General features: G+C 36.1%; 2 protein-coding genes across 10 annotated transcripts; one reads left to right on the top strand and one right to left on the bottom strand.

Moving 5' to 3' along the window:
• Positions 1 to 645: 645 nt before the first annotated feature.
• Positions 646 to 17,032, bottom strand: LOC142611148 (uncharacterized). Of its 9 annotated transcripts, none has more exons than XM_075783189.1 (8): positions 16,553 to 17,032; positions 15,578 to 15,642; positions 15,340 to 15,442; positions 10,416 to 10,480; positions 10,214 to 10,316; positions 8,579 to 8,724; positions 8,349 to 8,461; positions 646 to 1,957 (listed from the first exon to the last, which is right to left on the bottom strand). In XM_075783189.1, the coding sequence occupies exon 8, from the start codon at positions 1,945 to 1,947 to the stop codon at positions 925 to 927; it is 1,023 nt and encodes a 340-aa protein (XP_075639304.1). In that variant the 5' UTR covers positions 1,948 to 1,957; positions 8,349 to 8,461; positions 8,579 to 8,724; positions 10,214 to 10,316; positions 10,416 to 10,480; positions 15,340 to 15,442; positions 15,578 to 15,642; positions 16,553 to 17,032; the 3' UTR covers positions 646 to 924. The 9 variants fall into 9 exon arrangements, with proteins under 9 accessions (XP_075639304.1, XP_075639309.1, XP_075639308.1 ...); XM_075783194.1 differs by having other exon boundaries at positions 8,349 to 8,427; XM_075783193.1 differs by having other exon boundaries at positions 8,349 to 8,422.
• On the top strand, positions 4,368 to 5,234 carry LOC142608670 (F-box/kelch-repeat protein At1g57790-like). The gene has a single exon (XM_075780366.1). The coding sequence runs from the start codon at positions 4,368 to 4,370 to the stop codon at positions 5,232 to 5,234; it is 867 nt and encodes a 288-aa protein (XP_075636481.1).
• Positions 17,033 to 23,776: the final 6,744 nt, after the last annotated feature.

The following is a 23,776-nucleotide window of genomic DNA, read 5'->3' as shown; positions in this document are numbered from 1 at the left end:
AATTACAGAATAGAGTCCAAAAAAAGAATGGAGTCTAAAAAAAATTAGAAGATAGACCTGGTGGCTAGGGTTGTCCAGAGTACCCGACAACCCGCTGGACCCGATCAGCCCGACCGAAACCGACCCGTCACGGCTGGACCAACACCTCTGAAGGGTCGGTGACGGGTCCCAGTCTCCAGAACCCAACCCCGGCGGGTCGAGTAACGGGTTTCGTCCTCAAAAACCCTATCTACCCGACCCGCCCGACAAAACCTCAAAACAAAAGCTGAAATCCGGCGATGTTTGGGTTTCTCAGCTTCGATCCGGCGACGTTTGGCATTTCTTTACTCAAATCCGCTTAAATCTTCACTCAAATATGCTTAAATCCGGCCAACTCTGGCAAGATAAAGCTTAGATTCGAGGAGATCTAAAGAGAACTCGATCGTATTTGGTAAGATCGAGCTTAGATTCGAGGAGATCTGACGATAACAAGCTTCGAATCGAGGAGATCTGACGAGATCAAGCTTCGATTCGAGGAAATCTAGCCAAATCCTAGTGATTTTCGGCAAAAACATGTACAATCCGGCGAGAAAATGCAGAATCCGACTAGTTTTTCTATAATCCGGTGAGTTTTTTCAGATTTCGGCGACGCTTTTTTTTCCAGATTTCAATGTTTTCTTTATTCCGGCGACCCGCCCGGCCCGACCGACGCTCACCCGCACCAAAACCGACTCGACTGATTTTTTTGGCGGTCAGTTACGGGTTCCTTCGCCCCTCCACCCGACGCCGGCGGGTTGAGTCCGGGTTGGGTCCGAAACTGACCCGACCCGACCCGTAGATAGCCCTACTGGTGGCTGGTGAGGCCAACGATGACAACAAAAAAGGCAACCACACCCTCTACCACAAATGGGCCAATGAAACTACCAATTATAGCATTGATCGATCTTATGACTTTGTTATAGGAATTAAAACCCAATCCAGTCGTGACATAAACTTGCTAACAGTGGGACAAGGTAAAGACTTCGAAATACTATTATTTTCTAGGTCAAAAACATAATAGAATCTATCAAAAGGCTTTGTAAAATAGATTGAATTCTGCTTAACTCCTTCTGCTGCAAAACAAGATATGGCCTTATGCTCCAAACCACGATCTTGTGAAAGAAAAAGGGTCCACCCTCCTATGTTGTTCACTTCCTCCCATGCTTGTCTTAAAAAATTCATTCGTAAAATGATGAAGCCAAGAATCATCTTAGCATCCCATCCACCTCTCATCTTATGAATATATAAGAGCTCACCACCAGATTCAATAAGATATTCATTAGTTGTGGGTATTTCTGGAGGTGATGGTACAGGAAAGTCCTCCCTTGTAATTCTCGTAAAATGAAGATTTGAACCCACAAATTCAGCAGTAAACAATACATAAATAGAAACAAGATCTATTCCTGGAAATCTGGCCAAAAAGTAAACCTTCCCTCTAAACATTGTTGCGGCAGATATGCACATTGCTCCAAATTCATACTCTTGTTCTTCCAAATCAAATTCAAACTCTTGTTCACTAAATTCCTCATCACCGGGTTGGCAGAAATAAAATTTACATGGCGAACGATCAATGATCATTACGTAACAATCTTGGTTGGGTTCACGTGTTGGTGGGCATAAAATACAAACATCTGAATTCGTAAAGGATTCCAACCTTGGGAGCTGCACCACCTCCATCGAAAGAAGGTTCAAAAGAGAAAGATCCTTTGAATCAAGATCATTTAACAACAGCCATTCGTTGGTGCTAGTGCATATCATCTTATTGTGCATCTCAGGAATTGTTATTGAGTAATATTTATCCTTTGATATGTTGAAAATTTTTTGCCTTTCTAGATGTTTGCCATCACGAATTACAAGCCAAGGATAAGATTGAGGGATGATAGGAGGATGAGATTGCATATACTGTTCCATTTTATTTGTAGATTCCATTTCCAAGCCACTGTGTGAAAAAAAAAAAAAAAAAAAAAAAAAAAAAGAGAAGAAGAAGAAGAAGAAAAGAAAAGAAAAGCGTTAAGCAGTTTTTAAAATCACAAAATGAAAAACACGAGGCTAATGAAAATAAATTCAAAATTTTAGTTGAAATAAGAGCTTAATTGGTATAGAAATTCTTATTAAATTGTTCTGCATTCAAGAAATTTTCTGTAAACGTCACTGTTAACCACCTAATGCACTGGACACCTTTCAACTCAAAATAAAAGGTTGAATTGGGAAGCTCAATATTCTTCTTGGATATACTAGTAAGGATATCATTGTTATTTTAATGGTATATTAGCTAAAAAGGAAAGCTCTCTTCATATATTGTGTATCTCTGTCTTTCGCTCGTCATTATACCAACAATTCTTTTTCTCAAAAAAATTGTTATCATACATAATAAGCTAAAAATAATCAAAGAATAGAGCTATCTCGCAATCAATGATCGATGTATTTTTTTTTTCTTGGAATCAAAAGTCATGCGTTATTAATTTTTCAAACTTAATTATGAGAATAACACTAGTAATTCATTATAGTAAAGCAATATTCTTATAGTTCTTTAAGTAACATGGTAATCCTTTTTTTTATACCTAATCTAGTGTTTGACTTACAGGAAACCTAAGCAATCGAATATAAGATTATATGCTGTATCACCAAATCGAATATCGATCAGTCAATTCCTTAAACTGTTACAAACATCAATAATTTAAGTAGAAGGTCGCAAAAAAATTTAAAACAGAAAGGTTAATTACACATACATCTCTGAATTCAAACTCAAAAAGATTAGTGACTTCAAGGTTTTTGGCTCTAAAACAACATCATTAATGGTTTAATTCCTTCATTGCTAGAATATGGAAGTATTCAAATATTAAAATTCTAGGGAAGAAAGAACAATAAACAAGAAATTTACAAGTGAAACAAAGCCAACAACAAATCCAAAGTCAAAGTTATGAAAAGAACAATAAACAAGAAATTTACACTGCACATTAGCTTGGAAATTTACACTGCACATTAGCTAAATTTTAAGTATGCTTACCTGATTCTCTGATTCTCCAATAAAGTTTAGAAGAAAAGTTTGGGGTTTTTATAAAATCTAGAGTCGGTGAGAGGCAATCATGCAATATTAATAGGAAACCCTAATCCCAATTCCAATTAAACTGGGATTAGGAAATCGCAATTCCATTTAAACTAGGACTAGGCAATCCCAATTAAGCTAGAATTAGGAAATCCCAGACTAACATCGCTTATATATATATTGGCCAGACCTAAAGGCCCTTTAATTAAGAGTTTCTCCAACGCTTGGAATTTTGAAAACACACACAGCTCTATTATTTGGAATTCGTTGTCAGCTCTGAGCTGCTCTTCAACCCTCTACGTCCTCCGCATCTGCACCACCACGAGCATAACCCTCAACCGAAGATGGTACCCTTTTCTACGACTTTAAAACTTATTTTCTTCCTCAATAATCGTCGTGTTGTCTATCTATATTTAAAGCTCTAAAGATTTACTTTATTTCATTATTTGACCTAGGGATATTTATAGGCCGGGTTGGGTCGAATTGAGGGGTTTTTCAACTCAATTCACCATGGTAGGTTGGATTCCCATTACAAGAAGTGGATATCCATTACAAGAAGTCCAACTCGGGTTGGATGCATGGGTTGAATATTTTTTTTTTAATTACTATTATTATTATTATTATTATTATTATTATTAATTTGAGCATTAAAAAAATGCACAACAAATAAGAGTAAATTTAAAACCAAATTATCCTGATGATAACACCAAATTAATATGAACTATATGGGGAGAACTTAGGGCTGCATTTTATTTAGAAAGAGGAGCAAAAAGGTAAATAACAAAATTGTATAATATATTATTAAATATATATTTTTTTTTTAAAATTTAAACATATATTAAATATATGTCTGTCTAATTATGCGGATTTGTTAAATCTTATAACCCAAACCCAACTCAACCCCCAACTCGATGAGTTAAGTTGAATTGGGTCGGTTATGGGGGTTAACTACACACCCCTAATTTGGCCCTTTGATTATTATTGTTTTTTCTAACTAAAAAGGTTAATACAGAACCTCAGCAAATATGTTCAATCTTTCAAGCAAGATGAAGAAAAGGAAGAAGGGCAAAATGGATTGTGGTCTGAGCTTCCACAAGATGTTCTTTGTCTAGTTTCGACACACCTCTTTGTTTGGGACCTCTTAGCTTTTCGTGCCATTTGCAAATCATGGCGATTAATTACTCCCATCAGTCGGCCACTACTACCTCTAATGGATTCCCCACATTCTCAGTCTCCATGTTTGATCTCCTTAGATAATCACACATGCAAATTCTTTCACCCAATACAAAATAACACTTATCAAATGCACATACCAGAATTGCGAGGTGCATCTATTCGTTTCTCAAAGTATGGGTGGCTGCTCTTGTCTCGAAAAGATTGTAGTATCTTCTTTTTCCATCCCTTCAACAGGATCAAAATAGAACTTCCAAGATATCCCAAAGAAGATGCATTTCAAATAATGTGCTTTACTTCTCCTCCAGACTCTATAGACTGTTTTGTTTTTGGAATCACATTCAATGGAGCCAAATTCGGCATCATTAGGCGTGGTGAGGTATATTGGACCATACGCGAATTTATACAGGGATTTGAACCTTATGGTATATCTAGTTGCAGTCCCCTATTATACAAAGGGCGGTGCTACTGGTTAGGTCATGCAGGACGGGTGGGAGTATTTGATCTGCAGAAATACATGAGAGCACTAGATACTAATAATGAATACTCGTGTCGATGGGCATATCATTCTTCTATTCTTCCGGAAAAGTTACATGATTCACTCCACAGAAGTTATTTGTTGGAAAGTGCTGGGAAGCTTTTAGCAGTGTTTGAGCTCCATGATAATGAGCCATCTTTTTTCATTTTCTCATTAAATCTCTCCTCGATTGGGCCAAAAATGAAATGGCATCCAATGAGAAATATGGGAAATAAATTGCTCTATGTTAGTTCTGGAGGTTCTTTCTCAGAATTGGCTGTGATAAAAGGTATGAGAAATATGATTTACATGCCAACAGTTCAAGACAACAGTAATGTATTCTACTCCTTCAGAACTAAGAAATACCACTACTTTTGCAAAGATCATTCGTGTAGGACTTCATCTCACGGAGAAGAACCCATCAACTGCACTTGGATTAACCCTATGCGCATAGATTTGGACGAAGCGTTTGAATGGTGAGAAATGGTACTAATTAAGTTGAAGACTTTTCAAAGAGGCTTATGATTGTTGTTATGAAAGTTTAGTGGGTTAAAGATTAATTTTGTTTTCCAGTATTGTTTATGTCTATTGCTTACATTATATATACATATATTGTGTTGTAAACAATTTGCGTTCGAAGGCAGGAAGCTTTCAACTTATTGTGAAATACTGAAATTTAGTTCTTGTTACTTAGTTTTATTTCTAGATTTTGTACAATCATTTGAAATTGTTATATGCCATGTTTTCTATTGAATAATATGATATCCAAATCTTTTGGAAAAAAGAATTTCATTATGCATTGTGTATTTAATTGGACATAAGAAGAACATGTCAACCTCACCGGACCTTAAAAAGCCATGCGAAGAGTTTGGAATATAAAATCTGTCGGTCTTAAATCTCGAGACCCATTTGATCGATTTAAATGGTAGACCTCATGCTATTGGTCTTAGCTTAGTCTCGTAGCGCCTTGGTCTTGGTTTTGAACTCAGCAAGATCCAGAGTCCAGACTTCGTGACAGAATTTAATAGTGGTTGGTTTAGCCATTTAAGGCCATCAGCCGACTTTGACGTGAAAATGAACTAAAAAGAGAGCCGCTTTGAACTAAACTAAAATTTCCCTTCAAAGTGAATATGGTCCTACTTCCAGAAGTAAACGTCCCTTACGAGTTACTACTTGGTGGTAATTTTACAGCATACCAGTTCTGAGGAACACATTCTGGTCTCGATGTTGACTAGAGGCAAAACTAACTCTACATTTTCACAAATGACTTGGGAGTTATCATGATTTCTGAATCGGACCAGCCAGCTTGAAATATGTTTTAGTTCTTGAGCTCCAAATAACCAAAAGGAATGTTCATTGGCAAAGATAATAGAATTAATGGAAACTTGGTCGACAAACATAGCTTCTCATATTCTTTATCTTGGAATAAGAATTAACATTGCATCTAATGGGGTATTTTCCATAATTATACGGTGTTTGCAAGTATAATTCATCACTTGATCTTTTGGATAATGGGAAATAATGTATGGATAAATGCCAAGAAAAAAAAAATGCACCAAATATTTCTTATCATCTAGTGGCCCTCATATCTCAAGCCTAACTATCATTCAAAAAGTAGTCAATCATTCTTTTTGTTTGGATAATTTGGGTAAGTGGTGGCTCCTAAAAATATTCAATATGGTTCCCAACAAATTCGGATGGCTGATCTCAGGCAGCTGCAGTACCACGAGTAGTTCTAGGACCATAAATTATTCCATAATTTTTTTGCTACAACTCTGACATAACAGACTATGAGTGGTTAACCATCACTTACAAAAGGACCCACTATTTTTTCTATATCAATCACACCTTGTCACATCACAGTTATGGCAAGAAGTTGTGAAAAATTTTGTGATTCTAGGCTTTTTCGCACTATCACTTGCCGATTATCTTCTCCTCTTAATGAACACACAAGCCTTCAGAATGTCAAGAGGCTAGCCAATAGCTATATTATCAGCATAAACAAGTTTCCTTCTTCAAAAATTGATGGATATATATCTAAGTATCCAGCAAAAAATAAATAAAGGAATACATAACAAACATTAGCATATGCTCAAATATGCAATGTGTAAACCCAATTATGCTCAAATTCTACTTCCTCAAACTCAAGCATCTCAACATCATTAATTTCTTCTAAGGTATCTTCATAAAAGATTGTTTCTAATATACAGTCTCCTCCCTCATTAAAACTGTAAATAATTTCTTTCAAAACTATTAACAATTGCAAATACATATAAATAACGCAAATATACCGTTACATATAATTGATAGAGTAATGAAAACTGAACTAAAAAAACTACCAAAATCTTAGTTACAACAGTAGATTACATGGCATGAAAACTAAAAGCCATGGACTCCAAACTTAAGCTAAAAAGCCTCTATGGTACCATGGATATACAGTGGTGTAAACAAGAAATGAGACTTCTAATTTGTTTCCCTTTCTTTTAGAACAATTTCTTGGCTTCCAAATTTAAGCTCAAATGCCCTCATACTTCACTTTTCAGTATGGAACTGGGCTTCGGTTTTGGAAACGAATAGGATTGGAGGCCCTTGATATCACTAATTAAGTTAGGCAACCCAATTGCAATTCAAGTGATACAATTCTATTTTGCCAAGCACATTGTTGGCTTGCATCCTCTATATGGAAGCCAAGAAATTAATTTAAGGAAGAGAAGGGAAAAACAGAATGAAAAGCTTTGTCTGCTTTTGCCAATGTGCTCACGTCCTTGTCTTTTAAACCAATAAAAGGTGAAATTCTGAGTTCAAGACCCACCAGGTGCATGTGTAACTTAGCCAAAACAAAAAAAACAAAAAAAAAACATGACAACCTTTTCCTAGGACCAACATAACAGAAATATCAGTTTTAAATTTCTCATTCTTTTTTTTTTACTCTTGACTTCTCAATGGCAAAGCATGGCATTAGATTGGCAATAACATAGTTGATATAGCTTCAAATGCATCTATAATCTGCTTTGAGGAAAAAAAAATAAAAAATAATAACTCAAAGATTAAAAATAGTACATTCAAACAACTACTTAGTTACTTACAATCCAAGAACATAACCAACAACAATTTTCTGTTTGGTCTTCCTTATACATCATTTAAGCTAAAAAATTATGTCCTCAAGATTCAAACAGTATATACCCTCAAAGTTGAACTCATTACATTTAGGAAACTAAAATTATTTAATTTTCATAAAGTAAGACAATTATTGGTATCTTCTAAAACAAAATATGAAATTAATTTGTAAATAGAACAATTGCAATTAGCATCTAAACACTGAACAAGGAAGTCAACACAAGATTTACAATGATTACAAAACTCACTTTTTTCTTTCTTTCTGGTTTTTCCTGCAAAATTTATATATTCATAAAAAACAAACTAGGAAGATCCATTTGACAAAAATCAGAACTAATCACAAGTGACTAAGGATGTCCAAATCAACAAAATCCATTTCACCAAAATCACATGAAAGTATAACCAAGTTGAAACATTGAGAGTAGATAGAAGACAATTGTGGGAAAGAGAAAGGGAATAGAGAAAAGAGTAGAATACCCATGGTAGCTTGTTTGAAGACTTGGTCAACCATTTTTATCTCCTCCCCCAAGCTCACTTTGTCAAGAGAAAAGCTGAGCTTTGATCCAACGGTACACACAACAAAAACAAACCTACATGATATCAATCATCACAAGACCCCCCATAACCAAAACCATAAATACATATGCAAAGAAATATATGTAAAGGGAGTGAATAATGGCAAACCTATAAAGTGAATGATAGCAAACCTGTAATGAACGATAGAAATTCTGTCAATTTGCCCAAGTTAGTTAACTTCCCCTTCAATCTCATTGTCAGCCTCTTGTTATTAAACCCTCCAGGTCTTGATAAGCAATAAGCATTGACATTCTTCCCATCAAACATGGCCATAGTCCTGAATTTCCAAACATGGTCAACATACGAGAACAAGATTTTTAGTTAAGTATTGCGAAGAACATGAGTTCTAAGAGTAAGAAGATAAGAGAACATAATGGTACATTGTTGGACAAAGGAAACAGTTAAAGGTGAAAAAAAAAAAAAAAAAAAAGGAAAAGAAAAAGAATGATTAAAACAAATCCACAAAGCTATCCCTCATCAATATAAGACTCACAAAGGTAATCCCTGCAGCAGCAAGTAAGATTCTCAAATAATTAAAGCAAAAGTGATACTTGTTCATAACAAAAAGAACTATAGAAATTCGATGGTCAGTGGCAAATGAAAATTAATCAAAGGTAGCATATCCTTAAAAGGCCCCCCAGTACAAAAGTCTAAAACTAAACCTTTTGATTTCCAATTTCCAACAAACCATTAGCAATATCTTTTAGATTATATAAATCCCAAAGCAACACAAAGAAATGTCTACTATCTAATAATATTTATCCATTCGAGTAGAATAAATTATTAATTTAAAAAGAAGAATACTCTAAACTGTATTATTTTAATCAATCAACATTAACAACAAAGATAGCACATGATTGAAAAGGTCATACAAAAACATAAACTACAAATGCTACTCAATACCATTTCTATCAATCTACATAAACAACAAAGGCACCACATTAATAATAGGTTAAATTTCTGAATAAACTAATCCAGTAGATTTTCAATTTATTTGTTAATGAAAAAAAAAAAAAACCTAGCATATCCTACAGCTCAATTGTGATGATTGTCTATCAAACAAACTAGGAAGTTCATTTATTTCTGACTCTCATATTCATCACTTATCTATACATATAGTATTAGGAACAGATAAGTCAGTATTAGAATTATTTCTTCATGGCTACATATCAGGTGAGGTAGAGTTCTTTTTTTCTTTTTCTTTTTTTTTTTTTGTGGCTAATTTGTTATTTTGTTAAATTGAAAGCCTAACAATATCTTAAAAAATTCGAGTTGTACTTAATTACTCAATTCTCAAAAGTTGTTCAAACAGTATATATCTTCAAAGTTGAAATCATTACATTTAGGCTGCTAAAATTATTTAATTTATCAAAGTAAGACAATTGTTGGGATTGAACCATAGATCTCTTATTCAACCATCAAAGACTTTACCAGTTGAGCTAGTTGGAACCCACATATGAAATTGATTTGTAACTAGAACAATTGCAATTAGTATCTAAACATCTCAACAGCAACAATGAATGATTATGAAACTCTTTTTTTACTTTTTTTTTCCCTGCAAAATTTATATATTCATACTTTCAAAACAAACAAAGGAGATCCATTTCACCAAAATCAATACTAATCACAAAGGACTAAGGATGTCCAAATCAACAGAAGTCATTTCACCAAAATCACATGGAAGTATAACAAGTTAAAATACTGAGAGAGTAGATTAAAGAAGATTGTGGAAAAAAGAAAATGGATTAAAGAAAAGAGTAAAATACCCACGGTAGCTAGTTTGGAGATTTCGTCACCCATTTTTATCATCTCGTCCTAGCTCACTTTGTTAAGACAAGAAGCTGGGCTTTGATCCAACACAACACAAACCTACATCATATCAATCATCACAAGACCCTCCAAAACAAATACCAAAACCTAAATACATACGCAAAGACATATATGTAAAGGGCGTGAATGATATAAAACCTTTAACATTTCATGGATGGTTATTGGATGGGACTTCAGGGTTGCCTAGTTGTTCTTTCTGCACTCTGCACAATTAACAAAAAGATAAAATGCAAGCACTATGGAACCTGATACGTACATTAATCAAAGGTAATCCCTGCAGCAGCAAGTAAGATTCTCAAATAATTGAAGCAAAAGTGATACTTGTTCATAACAAAAAAAAAACTATAGAAATTCGATGGTCAGTGGCAAATGAAAAATTAATCAAAGGTAGCATATCCTTAAAAGCCCCCCCCCCCCCCCGGGTACAAAAGTCTAAACCAAAACTAAACCATTTGATTTCCAATTTCCAACAAACCATTAGCAACATCTTTTAGATTATATAAATCCCAAAGCAACACAAAGAAATGTCTACTATCTAATAATATTTATCCATTCGAGCAGAATAAATTATTAATTTAAAAAGAAGAACACTCTTAAACCATATTATCTCTATCAATCTACATTAACAACAAAGACAGCACATGAAAATAATTTAAACGGGGGAAAAATTGAAAAGGTCATACAAAAACATAAACTACAAATGCTACTCGGTTCCATTTCTATCAATCTACATAAACAACAAAGGCACCACATTAATAATAGGTTAAATTTCTGAATAAACTAATCCAGTAGATTTTCAATTTATTTGTTAATGAAAATTTAAAAACCCTTGCATGTCCTTGATGCAGGAGATGCAAGAAGATTATTATTTAGTATTATTTATGTTTGCAAATCAATTGTATTTTAGGTCCTATTAGTTTATTGGGCTATTAGTATTTTAATTTGGAAGCAAGGTTATTTGTGTAATAAGGCAATTAGGGTTTTCTAGCCAATTAGAACTAGGGTTTAGCAATCCTTTATAAGCAACCTATTGTTCTCCTTGAGGAGATGATTGATATTTTGATGAATGAAAAAAAATGGCCGTTTGGTCTTTCTTTGGTCTGGTGCTGACTTCAGGTCTACCCTAGGTACTGGTGCTGACTCCAAGTAAGGCCTAGGTGCTGACTCCTAGGTCATATCCATTATTTTTCCATTGTTTTCAATTTTGTTCTGGTTGACTTGCGTCAATTTTGGTATTAGAGCAAACTCCAATCTGTTTGAACCATCATCGCAGTCAATCCAGAACTAAAAAAAAAAAAAAGCTTTCACCTTGTATTTCCACCACCAGAAATCCAGCCACCACCTAGAAAGCACGGACGCGGCTAGGAGGGTGCTGCACCCGAGTCCGACGCGGCCCGACGCGGGACGCGGCGTCCGACGCAGTTGCCCGCACATCGGTGCTGCGTCTAAGTTTTTTTTTTCTTCACAGATTCGCGCCGACTCGGCTTCGATTCGTGCCAATTCGGCTTCGATTCGCGCAGAACCGGGCAGATTCGGCCAGAATCGGGCCGTATCGGATCGTATCGGCCGGCGACCGAAACGGCCGAAATATACCAAAACAGGCCGAAATCGGCTTTTAATGAGGCCCAAACACCCTAAATCTATCCTTCCTCAATTTATTTTGAATATTTGTTGCTTCTTTTTGTGTTTTCTTTTTGGTTTTGTGTTTTGTTTTGTGTTTCTTGCCTTCTTCTTTCTTTGTTTTGTGAATCAAGGCATAGTAATATGTTTTTAAGAATATTTTAATTGTAAAAATATATAGAAAATATAAATAAAAATATTTTTAATAATTTTTTAATTGCCGAGTCCCGCCGCACCCGCACCCGCACCCACCTTTTTCAAAAATTGTCGAGTCCCGCACCCACACCCACACCCGCACCCGCACCCAAGTCCCAAAATGCACCCGTGCTTCATAGGTCACCACACCACCTTCAAAATCCCTTCACAACATCTCTGCCAAACCAACATCAGAAAACCATATCTCAATACCCATCAAGCCACTAGAAGGTTACCCGTCAACCAAAGCCCTTTGACCCAACAACCAACAAACCCCATCTGTCAATCTTGGCCACCATTGAAGCACCACACCAGCTGCCAGAAAAGCCAGCCACCACGAAAAAAAAAAAACACAAAAACACAAAAAAAAGAGTAACCCACGCAAGACCCATCAGCCACCAGCTGCCAGCCGCCGAAACCCACAAACCAACACTCACCGCTTCAAGACCCATCAGCCACCAGCTGCCGAAACCCACTGTCGACTCACCGCTGCTGAGAGTGACGAACAACTGCCGCTGCTGCGATTGACAAGCAGCAGCCGTTGCCGAGATCCGAGACAAGCAGCCACCCACCGCTGTCTGTGCCTCCGTCGCACCGCACCACCACCGACAAACGCCCACAGTCAGATCTGGTACGAAGTTTGCTTAGCACACCACCACCATCACCTCTGTTATGCGCCGCCGCAAGCCCACCAGACTCATGGGAGCCGTGGTCGAGACTTCACCGAACCCAACTGCAACACCAAGTTCAACCCGATCCTATAAGGTAACTCGTAAATAGCCTCTTTAAAGTCCTCAAATCCCAGCACACTTCTCTTTGCAATACCCAATCCATATGACATCACGTGATACATAACTTGTGACCGACCCCTTAAGCCCAGCACAAATCCGTTAAAAAAAAAAAAATCTTAACCTGGCCCAATTTTCCCTTTAAAAGTCCACCCATCAGCCCCATTTCCTAACAAATGCAAGCCTAAGCCTATTGTTTGACAACCCAGTCCTACACCGACCCATAAAACCTTGCCTGACCAAGAATAACAAGGCAAAAAAAAATTAAGTTTTAGTTTTTGTGTATTGTGCCTCTAAGTTGGAGCTGGAAAATGACTTCCTTGGATAGAAAGCTTGAGAAGCAGCTTAAAGATAGCGAATTTGAGAAGCAAATTAAGGAGGCTGGGAATAGACTCCTTAACCCTCCTTCCTCCATTGATGATCTTCTCACTCTTCTTGATAAAGTTGAAAATTTGTTAGCATACGTGGAGCAAGAACCATCCAAATTAATGCGAGATGCACTTTTACCCTCAGTGAAGGCATTGATCACTAATAAACTTTTGAGACATGCTAAAATGGATGTGAAGGTGTCAGTTGTATCTTGCATTATTGAGATTACAAGGATAACAGCACCAAATGCCCCATATAAGGATGAGCAAATGAAAGAAATATTTCAGTTTATTGTGGCAGCATTTGAAAATATGCCTCATGTGTCTACTCGCTCTTATAAGAAGGTGGTTTCAATTCTTGATACCATTGCAAAGGTCAAGTTATGCTTGGTGATGCTGGATCTTGAGTGTGATTCATTGGTTGTTGAGATGTTTCAAAGTTTCTTAAAGATAATGAGGTCCAACTATCCACCTGCTGTACTTTTAACCATGGAAACAATTATGAATGGTCATAGATGAAAGTGAAGACATTTCCTTGGATCTTTTCAGTTCACTTTTTGCTATTGTAAGAAAGGCAAACCAAAATGTTTCACCTATTTCGTGGACATTGGGGGAGCAAATAATCACTAGGATTAATGCCCAGCTAGAAAAGATAATGGCACCCACTCAAAAACCACCTAGCAAGCTTGAGGGTGCACATGATGTGAAAGTTGAAGTTGTTGAGCATGCTTCTGATCAACCCTCCACAGTCCTTGAAGATCTACATCTTGGTGAAATCGAAGAGGTTAAAACCACAGTGCTTCCTATGGTTCATAAGGTTCAAGAAGAGATTATAATGATTCCCCACATTGATTCTGTTATTCCAAATGAGTTTGATGTGGTGGAATTCAAGGTTTTTCTTTTCCCTATGCTCCCTAAGGTGATTCCAGACTTAAAGCAAGTGTTACTTGTCAGTATCCTAATCCTTCAATACTTTTTCTCCAACCAAAGGAGAATGATGCAGGAGACGCAAGAAGATTATTATTTAGTGTCATTTATGTTTGCAAATCAATTGTATTTTTGTATTTTAGGCCCTATTAGTTTATTGGGCTATTAGTATTTTAATTTGGAAGCAAGGTTATTTTTGTAATAAGGCAATTAGGATTTTCTAGCCAATTCGAACTAGGGTTTAACAATCCTTTATAAGCAACCTATTGTACTCCTTGAGGAGATGATTGATATTTTTGAATGAAAAAAAATGGCCATTTGGTTTTTCTTTGGTCTGGTGCTGACTCTAGGTCTCCCCTAGATGTTGACTCCTAGTGGTTTCCCCGCTTGGTGTCAACTACAAGCAAGGCCTAGGTGCTGACTCCTAGGTCATATCCATTATTTTTCCGTTGCTTTCAGTTTTGTTCTAGTTGTCCTGCGTCAGTCCTACTGCTCAATTGTGATGATTGCCTATCAAACAAGCTAGGAAGTTCATTTATTTCTGACTCTCATATTCATCACTTATCTATACATATAGTATTATGAATAGATAAGTCAGCATTAGAATTATTTCTTCATGGCTACATATCAGGTGAGGTAGAGGAGTTCTTTTTTATTTTTTTGGTGGCTAATTTGTTATTTTGTTAAATTAAAAGCCTAACAATATCTTTAAAAATTCAAGTTGTACTTAAGTACTCAATTCTCAAAAGTTGTTCAAACAGTATATATCTTCAAAGTTGAAATCATTACATTTAGGCAGCTAAAATTATTTAATTTATCAGAGTAAGACCATTGTTGGTATCTTCTGAAACACAATATGAAATTGTTTTGTAAATAGAACAATTGCAATTAGTATCTAAACATCTCAACAGCAACAATGAATGATTATGAAACTCTTTTTTTACTTATTTCCCCGACAAAATATATATATTCATCCTTTCAAAACAAACAAAGAAGATCCATTTCACCAAAATCAATACTAATCACAAGTGACTAAGGATGTCCAAATCAACAGAAGTCATTCCACCAAAATCACATGGAAGTCTAACAAGATAAAATACTGAGAGAGTAGATTAAAGAAGATTGTGGAAAAAAGAAAATGGAATAAAGAAAAGAGTAGGATACCCATGGTAGCTAGTTTGGAGACTTTGTCACCCATTTTTATCATCTCGTCCTAGTTCACTTTGTTAAGACAAGAAGCTGGGCTTTGATCCAACATAACACAAACCTACATGATATCAATCATCACAAGACCCTCCAAAACAAATACCAAAACCTAAATACTTTTTTTTGATAGGTACTATACCAAAACCTAAATACATACGCAAAGACATATATGTAAAGGGTGTGAATGATATAAAACCTTTAACATTTCGTGGATGGCTATTGGATGGGACTTCAGGGTTGCTCAGTTGTTCTTTCTGCACTCTGCACAATTAACAAAAAGATAAAATGCAAGCACTATGGAACCTGATACGTACATTAAATTGAAACTATTGAAACACTTGACATTCTGCCTTAGATTCAATTCTTTTATGAGTTTCCACTTTCTTTCTTTTATGAGTTCTTCACAATGATTAAATATAACAATAACTAAGCAATTTGAGAAACCCATATATACATCTCAGTCAGATTTTTTTTTTTTTTTAACAAGTAACAATGATATGCATAATTGAGTAAAGCAAATCATTAGATAAAATAATAAAATTCGTTAGACATTCACTTCGGCTAGAATCTAAGGTGTTCATATATATAGATATATTTTGATGATGAGAAACCCCAGAGAAAGTGCAGAGCATCCAAGGTGTTCTTATATATTGGGAACATGGTTGAAACTTGAATGTAAGTATGTAACACTTGAAACAAACGAAAACTTTAGAGTGAAACAAATACATAATTAAAAAATGACAGTAGAATTAACAAAATAATTTAAAAATCAAATTGTGTTTGACAAAAAGGGATAAAGGGAAAGATATACAGAATGAGATTATCTAGCAAAATTAAATGAAAACTTGTCATGCTTTCACATGTTCAGTGGCTATATTGAAAAATTGTTCAGCATTTAAATCATCTGGAGTTTACGTGTCATAAGAGAATGTAGGAGAAACCAGTTACTCAAAGGAAAATGAAAAGAAGTTTAAAAGCTATTCCAAAACTAGGAATTAAGAAAAACTACTTTCATTGTAGCCCTCTAAAAAACTACTAACATTAACTATAATTTGATCAAGTTGGACACAAGTTTGATGATTTAAGATTTAAGAGAGAGAAATATGGAACAAATATATGAGCATCAAATATTAAATCTTCAGCAACAACTTTGTCATCAATACATCGATACCTGGGCTTCAAAGTTGCGCAAACCATGTTAGAGCCGAACCCACTAGTCACTAGATTCAATCAATCGATCAGTTTCGGTCATTCGGTGGTTTTTGGGTTGGTTTCTTTGAGTTTCAGTGGTTGTTATTGGGGTTTTGTTTGAGTTTCGGTTGCTGGGTTTTGTTCGCGGTGGTGGTGGATGATTTTGTTCGAAGAGTTTTGGGTTCTGCTCAACTTTAATTTTGGGTTGAGTTTTGGAATTGAATCAGAGGTTGTGGTGGTGGGTGATGCGTTGTTTTTGGGTTTGAATCGGATGTTGTGGTGGTGGGTGGCGCGATTGGGTTACTCGGCAATGGTGTATTATTTTTTATTTGAACGTTGGATGTTGATGTGTTGTTTGGATTGTTTCAGAGGAAGAGATAGAAACAGAGCGGAACAAAGAGAAAGTGTTGAAGAGGAAAGAAAGAGAAACTTTCGAACTTGAAAATCTTTCTGGTGATCATATCAAATTTCGTGATGTAATTCTTATTTAATCAATAAACTTAATTTTTTATACGTAATTTTTTAATTACAAAAACTTAAAATTTTAGAATTTGTTTGATAATATAAATCTGTAGTAATAGAATCTATTTGATAATTAAAAAATTTTAGTTAAAATGACATTATTTATCATTTATTTATATATATAATTTTTTTTTTTTTAAACTGAATCTAAACACTTCAAACCTAGATCTCTCTTTTTTTTTCTTTTTTCTTTTTCTCTCTCTTATCATTTTGAGTGTGTACTGACTCATTCATTCATTCATCTTTTTTTTTTTTATTATTCTTCTTCTCCAACCTTCTGTCTCCCTCTTAAATGGCAACGGGTCAAGTTCGGAGCGGGTTTTAAGATACCAGACCCGACCTACGGGTCTTCCCCTATTACTCGGACTCAGCCCGTTTAATAAATGGATCTTTTTTCTAGCCCCAAACCCGGCCCATCAGGTCCTGTCAGGCCCCATGGGCTCCGACAGCCACTTCAAGGCATCCATTGCAAAACAATCTTAAAAAAAAAAGAGCTTCCCACTTTCCCTTTCAAACATAGATTCACAAACATAGATTCACAAAATACAAACACAAACTCAAATTTGAGAGAGGACATGAACTCCAAAGAAAAAAAAATTTTGGAGAACTCGGCCCACCAAGGCTATATCTCCGTTCTCGGACTCCTACTCGGCCTCTCTCTATCTCAGACCACCAAGATCTCCGATGATCCGATGATCTGCAGTGGTTTCGTGGGGGTTGTGGAGATTTTTGTGGTGCTTGATTGTGGCTGGGCTTGTCAACGAGGTGCTTGAGTGATGGGCTTGTCGGTGGAAACTGGAGTTAAGCTTGAGTCACTTGAGTGCTACGTCACCGGTGAGATTGTGAGTGAGTTTTGGGCTTGAATTAGAGTCGGATGTTGTGGTGGTGGGTGGTGCGATTGGGTTGCTCAACAATGGTGCATTATTTTTTATTTGAACGTTGGATGTTGATGTGTTGTTTGGATTGTTTTAGAGAAAGAGATAGAAACAGAGTGGAACAAAGAGAAAGTGTTGAAGAGGAAGAAAGAGAAACTTTTGAACTTGAAAATCTATCTTGGGTCATATCAAATTTCGTGACGTTATTTGGATCAATAAATTTATTTTTTATACAAAATTTTTTAGATTACAAAAATTTAAAATTTGTTTGATAACATAGTAATTGATTTTTGATCTTCTTAAAATTTAGTAAGCATAAAGAAGATAAGAACATTAACAATTGGCCTTGCAAATAGCATATGTAAGCAAATTTTAGCATCTTTGCACTAAAAAGCCCTAGCATTTGGCCTTGTATTGGTCTAGTATCCTAAAAAAAATTGCAATACTGCTACAGGTACCATCATAAACTTATGATGGTATTGTAGAGTAGCATTGTAAAACAAAATAATAATTTTTTATTCTCACCTATAAATATCTGCCACTTTCTTTCTCTTCGTTGTCTCATCTTCTCTCTCTCTCTCTCTCTCTCTCTCTAGAACATTCTCAGTCTCACATCTCTCTCACAATGGTTCATTTTTGTTGGCGTGGTCATGGGTCTTCCGTTATCTGGTGGTTCGACGGTGTGGTCCTGGGGGAGTGGGTCGAGATCAACGTGGTGGTTGATCAAGTGGGTCCAGATCGGCGTGGGTTTTGTCTATGGGTCGAGATCCACGTGGGTTTTGTCGAGTGGGTCATGGGTCATGGTGGTGGAGATCAACATGGTTCGTGGGTTTTTATCAAGCAGTGGAGATTGGGTGGGTCGTGGACTTTGGATTTTGGATTCGGATTAGTTGGTTTGGTGGTGGTGTGGTGATGGTGTGGTGGTGGTGACTGTGGTGGGTGGTTGAGAGAGAGAGAAACAGAGATTTTGGTGATATTGTTGGATTGGTGTGGGTTCGATTTTGCTGAGTTTTTGTTGATCATTTGTGGGTTTTGTTTTGGCGGTAGTGGGTGATGGGCAGTAAGGCAGGGGTGGTGTTAGGAACCTAGAGGTTCCTAATGGGGATGGATATGAATTGTAGGGGTATTGATGGGCATTGTAGGGAAATTGACTTAATTTGAGGTAGTCACCCTCCATAGAGAAAGAGAGAAAGAGAGAGAGATGCACTAATGCACTAATGCACTAAGAAGTTAGTTTATTCTTCAATTGATCTCTAATGTTGGATTACAATCATGTATTTATAGTAGACTGGCTCTAATCTCATTGGCTCACATGGCCTCATTCTATTGGTTCTATTATTCCCCATGTGCATTAATAATTCCAACATGTGCTAAATGTGATTAATATGCTTAGAAGTGTAACTAACCCATGTGCATTAATAATTCCAACATGTGCTAAATGTGATTAACATGCTTGTAATTGTAACTAACTAACTAACTAACTAAATCTCAATACAACAATTATTATCTATATGCTTATAGCATTCCTAACATACGGTATTGGTCCATTGGAAGATCTCCTTTGATGAAAATGCTATTTCACAACACCTTGTGGGCAAGGTGTTTTCAAGGGAAGAGAAATGTTAGGAATGCTATAAGCATATAGATAATGATTGTTGTATTGAGATTTAGTTAGTTAGTTAGTTACAATTCCAAACATGTTAATCATATTTAGCACATGTTGAAATTATTAATGCATATGAGGAATAATAGAATTAATAGGATGAGGCCATATGGGCCAATAAGATTAGAGCTAGTCTCCTATAAATACATGATTGTAATCTAATATGAAATATTAATTGAAGAATAAACCAACTTCTTAGTGCATTAGTGCATCTCTCTCTCTCTTAATCTCTCTCTCTATATGAAGGGTGACTATCTCGAATCAAGTCAATCTCCCTACAATTCCCATCCATTCCCTTATAATTCCCATCAATCTCTATTAGGAACCACCGGGTTCCTAACAGGTAGTTTGGTTGAGTTTTGTAGCCTTTTTGGACGGTGGAGGTGGTGGTACAAGTGGATTCAGTGGAAGAAAGATAGAGGAAGAGGTAAAAATTAGAGAGAGGAGAGAGATGGGAGAGAATAGATATGGTTTTGGGATATATTATTGTATTGTGTAGATATATTATTTTAATGTGTTGTATGAGAAAATAAAAGTTAGAATGTTGGGTGTGCTGTAAAATGGTATGGTATAAATGATAAAGTAGCTTTTGAGGAAAACAACTCTTTGACTAAGGGTGATATTGGGTAGGTTGTTGGTTATTGAAATTCTTAATAAAAGAAGGCGGTTTGGCTTTTGTAAAAGGTTTTCAAATTGGTTTTCAGTGAGTGAATAGTTTTGTACTACTGAAAAAATTTGATTGTCTATTTAATTATAGATTTTTTTTTTCTTTGATGTTTGTTCAATTAATTATATCTTGGTTTCTGAAAAAGGTTTTCAAATTGGTTTTCGGTGTGTTAATAGTTTTGTATTACTGAAAGAATTTGATTGTCTATTTAATTATAGATTTTTTTTTTCTTGGATGTTAGTTCAATGAATTATATTTCTTCCCCATGTATCATATAATATTATATATTGTGGTACATGTTATATACTCAATAGCTTTCCCATGCATCATGCGAGTTAGTGACTAGTTTTTATTTGTTTCTCTATCCACTCCATAATAGAGATTGACCCAATCACCCATTGTTTAGTAAGAGAAATTTGTTTATAGCTATTGATGTGCAATATGGCATGTAAGTGTGTGCTCACTTAGGAAAAAATATATGAAAGATGCATAATGTTTGTAGGTTCATACAAGAAGTGTATAACTTAGGAAAATAATCATGAAGTGGGTTGATTTATGATTTTGATAAACTACCTTATAGTTTATGCCTAGCCAATTCACTTATGTTTCTAGGAAAATTTTGGAGTTGGGTATTGTTAAAGAGTTTGGAGAACTTAGTCTATTGAAGGACTAAATTTTTTGAAATCATATTATTGAAAATGGAGGGAAAATAGAGGAAAACTCGTTTAGCGTAATACCCGACAACTAAAAAAAAAAAAGAGAAAGAAGAGAGACAAAGGCAGAGTGTAAGGGTTGTCAATGGGTCGGGTCAGGCTAGTCCGACCCAATTTTACTTGGCCCATGACCACAATGGGCTAGGCATAGTGGACTATTAACTAGTTAACAAGCCGGGTCAGGTTGGGCCAAAAGAGAAAACCCTAGCCCATGACCTTGCCCATAGGCAATGCCCATTTTATCTTTAACAGATTGGATTACCAAGTTGGGCCTAATGGACTACTCATGGGCTTGTGTTAACATATTATTTTATTATTTTTATAAGGAAATAATCATTTTTTATTTAAAGGAACAATTAATCTATTTTTTTTAAAAGGAAATAATCAAATAATTTAATACTTAATTACAATTTTTTTTTTTTTTACATTCAAATCTATTTTATTTTTTGTTTTGTTGATGGAAACTTTTTTTCTATTTTTTATTTATTAAGGCTTTAAATGGTTTTGTTTTTATTTTATTTTATTTTTATCATTAATAGAAAAAAGTGTCAAATGGTTAATTCAAAGTTGCTAGACTACTATAAAAATATATATTTAGTAAATTAAGTTTAGCCTAATCACTTTGAATATCTTAGTAGTTGGAGGAGTTTTCTTAAGAAATTCTTCTATAATGTCTTAAGATCAATCCCTTATACATAACCTATATTTTTTGGTATGAATTCTAAGTTATTGGGTTGGGCAATAGATTGAGCCAACAGCCTGGGCTAATGGGCTAGCCTATCGAGTGCCCATATATATTTTTGTTATGAATTTTGAGTTATTGAGCTCGGCAACGGGTTGAGCCAACGAGCTGGGCTACTGGGCTAGCCCATCGAGTGCCCATGAGTTAGAGTGATGAATTTGAAAATTGAGTATTCTCCAAATCAAATATAAAAAAAAACAATTCTAAATTCTACATAAAAAAAAGGCGCAAATGCACTTTTAGTTCATACATTTTTGGTTTTTTTTTTCTATTTTGGTCCATACATTTTATTTTTACTACTTTTAGTCCCTAAACCAATTAGTGCGTCTCATTTTAGTCCTTTCCATCAGCCAACTAGCAGAAAAGGCTGACGTGGCTGACGGTGGAATAAAAAAATAATATAATTGTGGGGATAAAATAAATAAAATATATGCTTGGGCCTTGGGCCTGGTTTGGTGATGTAAGCCTGTTCAAGCAGAGTTTTTGAGGCCCGCAGGCCAGTACACGCCACAAGGGGTGAGGGAGTTGTCCGAGGAGGAGTATCTCCTTGGACGGGTCAAGTAAAGGTCATAGGACATGCCAAGGGGTTTGGAGACAGAATTCCGGAAGATCTGTTGGGCAAAGGCGTGATCCACGCAGTTGTTGGAAGGAAGAACGTGTGAGAAATATCAGAGGAGAAAAAACGGCTCCCACCACATTAAAGACTCTGCACCTACCTCTCTAGCCGCATTAATGGAGAAATGACCTCTGAACAGTGAGGTTGAGCCTTCCAGCTGGTATTTGAAGGTTTCAAGAAGGTGCTGGATAGGACAAGTATCTAGTTAGGAGATTTGTGATACACGTGGAAGAAAAAAGGAAGAAGAAGAGAGATACAAGAGAACAAGAGAGATATAAAGGGGGGAGGATGGCAGAAGAAAAGGGGCATCGAATACTTAAAACTATAGTTGCAATATTGTTCTTAAAAAAAAAAAAAAGGCAATACAAGCGGTCCTCGGCGTACATCCGAGGAAAGTTTCTTTGCTATTCTCATCTATTGAACATGCGGATAACGGCAATCTAGCTTGATTTCTCTCTTTATCCAATATCCATAGCCTAGGTTTCAAGCTCATACTCTATAAATTTTATTGTATAAGGCTTTTTGGGCCTAAGTCCATCTGATAACTGGACCGGGTACAAATTGTGCACTTACAATTGACGCTGTCTGTGGGAAATCTAGTGCCGAAGGAATTGGAACATTATGACAGGCTTAGATTTGCATCATGCAGAGTCTGAGAGGTCCCAGCGTGAAGATCACTTTGAGTGTCTCAAGTGTCAGAGGGATCGAGAGGGAAGTGTACATACGGTACACCTCGGTGCAAGCCATCCTCGTGGTGGAAGCAGAGCCACCCATGAGGATGACGCCAAGGCCATGCAGAAGGAAATTGACCACCTTAAGAAAAAATTACGCCGTGTCAGATGAAGGCGAGCCTCACCTCTTTTCGATTCTTCCTATGGGGGCTCCCGGGGAAGCAGTTACAGTCCAAGGTCCAGGACCCCTCCTAGCGAAACCTTCTCTTACGAGAAGGATGAGCTTTCGGGTCATAGAAATAAAAAGTTCCCCTCTAGGGGCTTGGGAAATAAGGCTATGAGCAGGGCGTTGCATCAGATCTCCAAGTCCCCTTTCTCACGTAAGATTAAGAAGGGAAAGCTTCCACGATGGTTCACCCAGCCCACTTTCACCATTTATAATGGCAGGACGGACCCAGTTGAGCATGTGAGTTATTTTAATCAGAGGATGGTTGTACATTCTCAAAATGAGACCTTGATGTGCAAAGTATTTCCCTCTAGCTTGGGACCTGTTGCTATGAGATGGTTTAACGGATTAAAGGCGGGTTCTGTTGATTCTTTCATAGAACTCACTAGGGCATTCACATCCTGATTCATTACATGCAGCAGAGTTCCTCGACCTTTAGACTCATTGTTATCTATGGCCATGAGGGAGGGTGAGACCTTGAAAACGTATTCTGACAGATACTGGGAGAT

This window comes from Castanea sativa, chromosome 9 (assembly GCF_040712315.1).
Source record: "Castanea sativa cultivar Marrone di Chiusa Pesio chromosome 9, ASM4071231v1".
Classification (NCBI taxonomy): Eukaryota; Viridiplantae; Streptophyta; class Magnoliopsida; order Fagales; family Fagaceae; genus Castanea; species Castanea sativa.
This window is presented reverse-complemented; position numbering and strand designations above follow the sequence as displayed.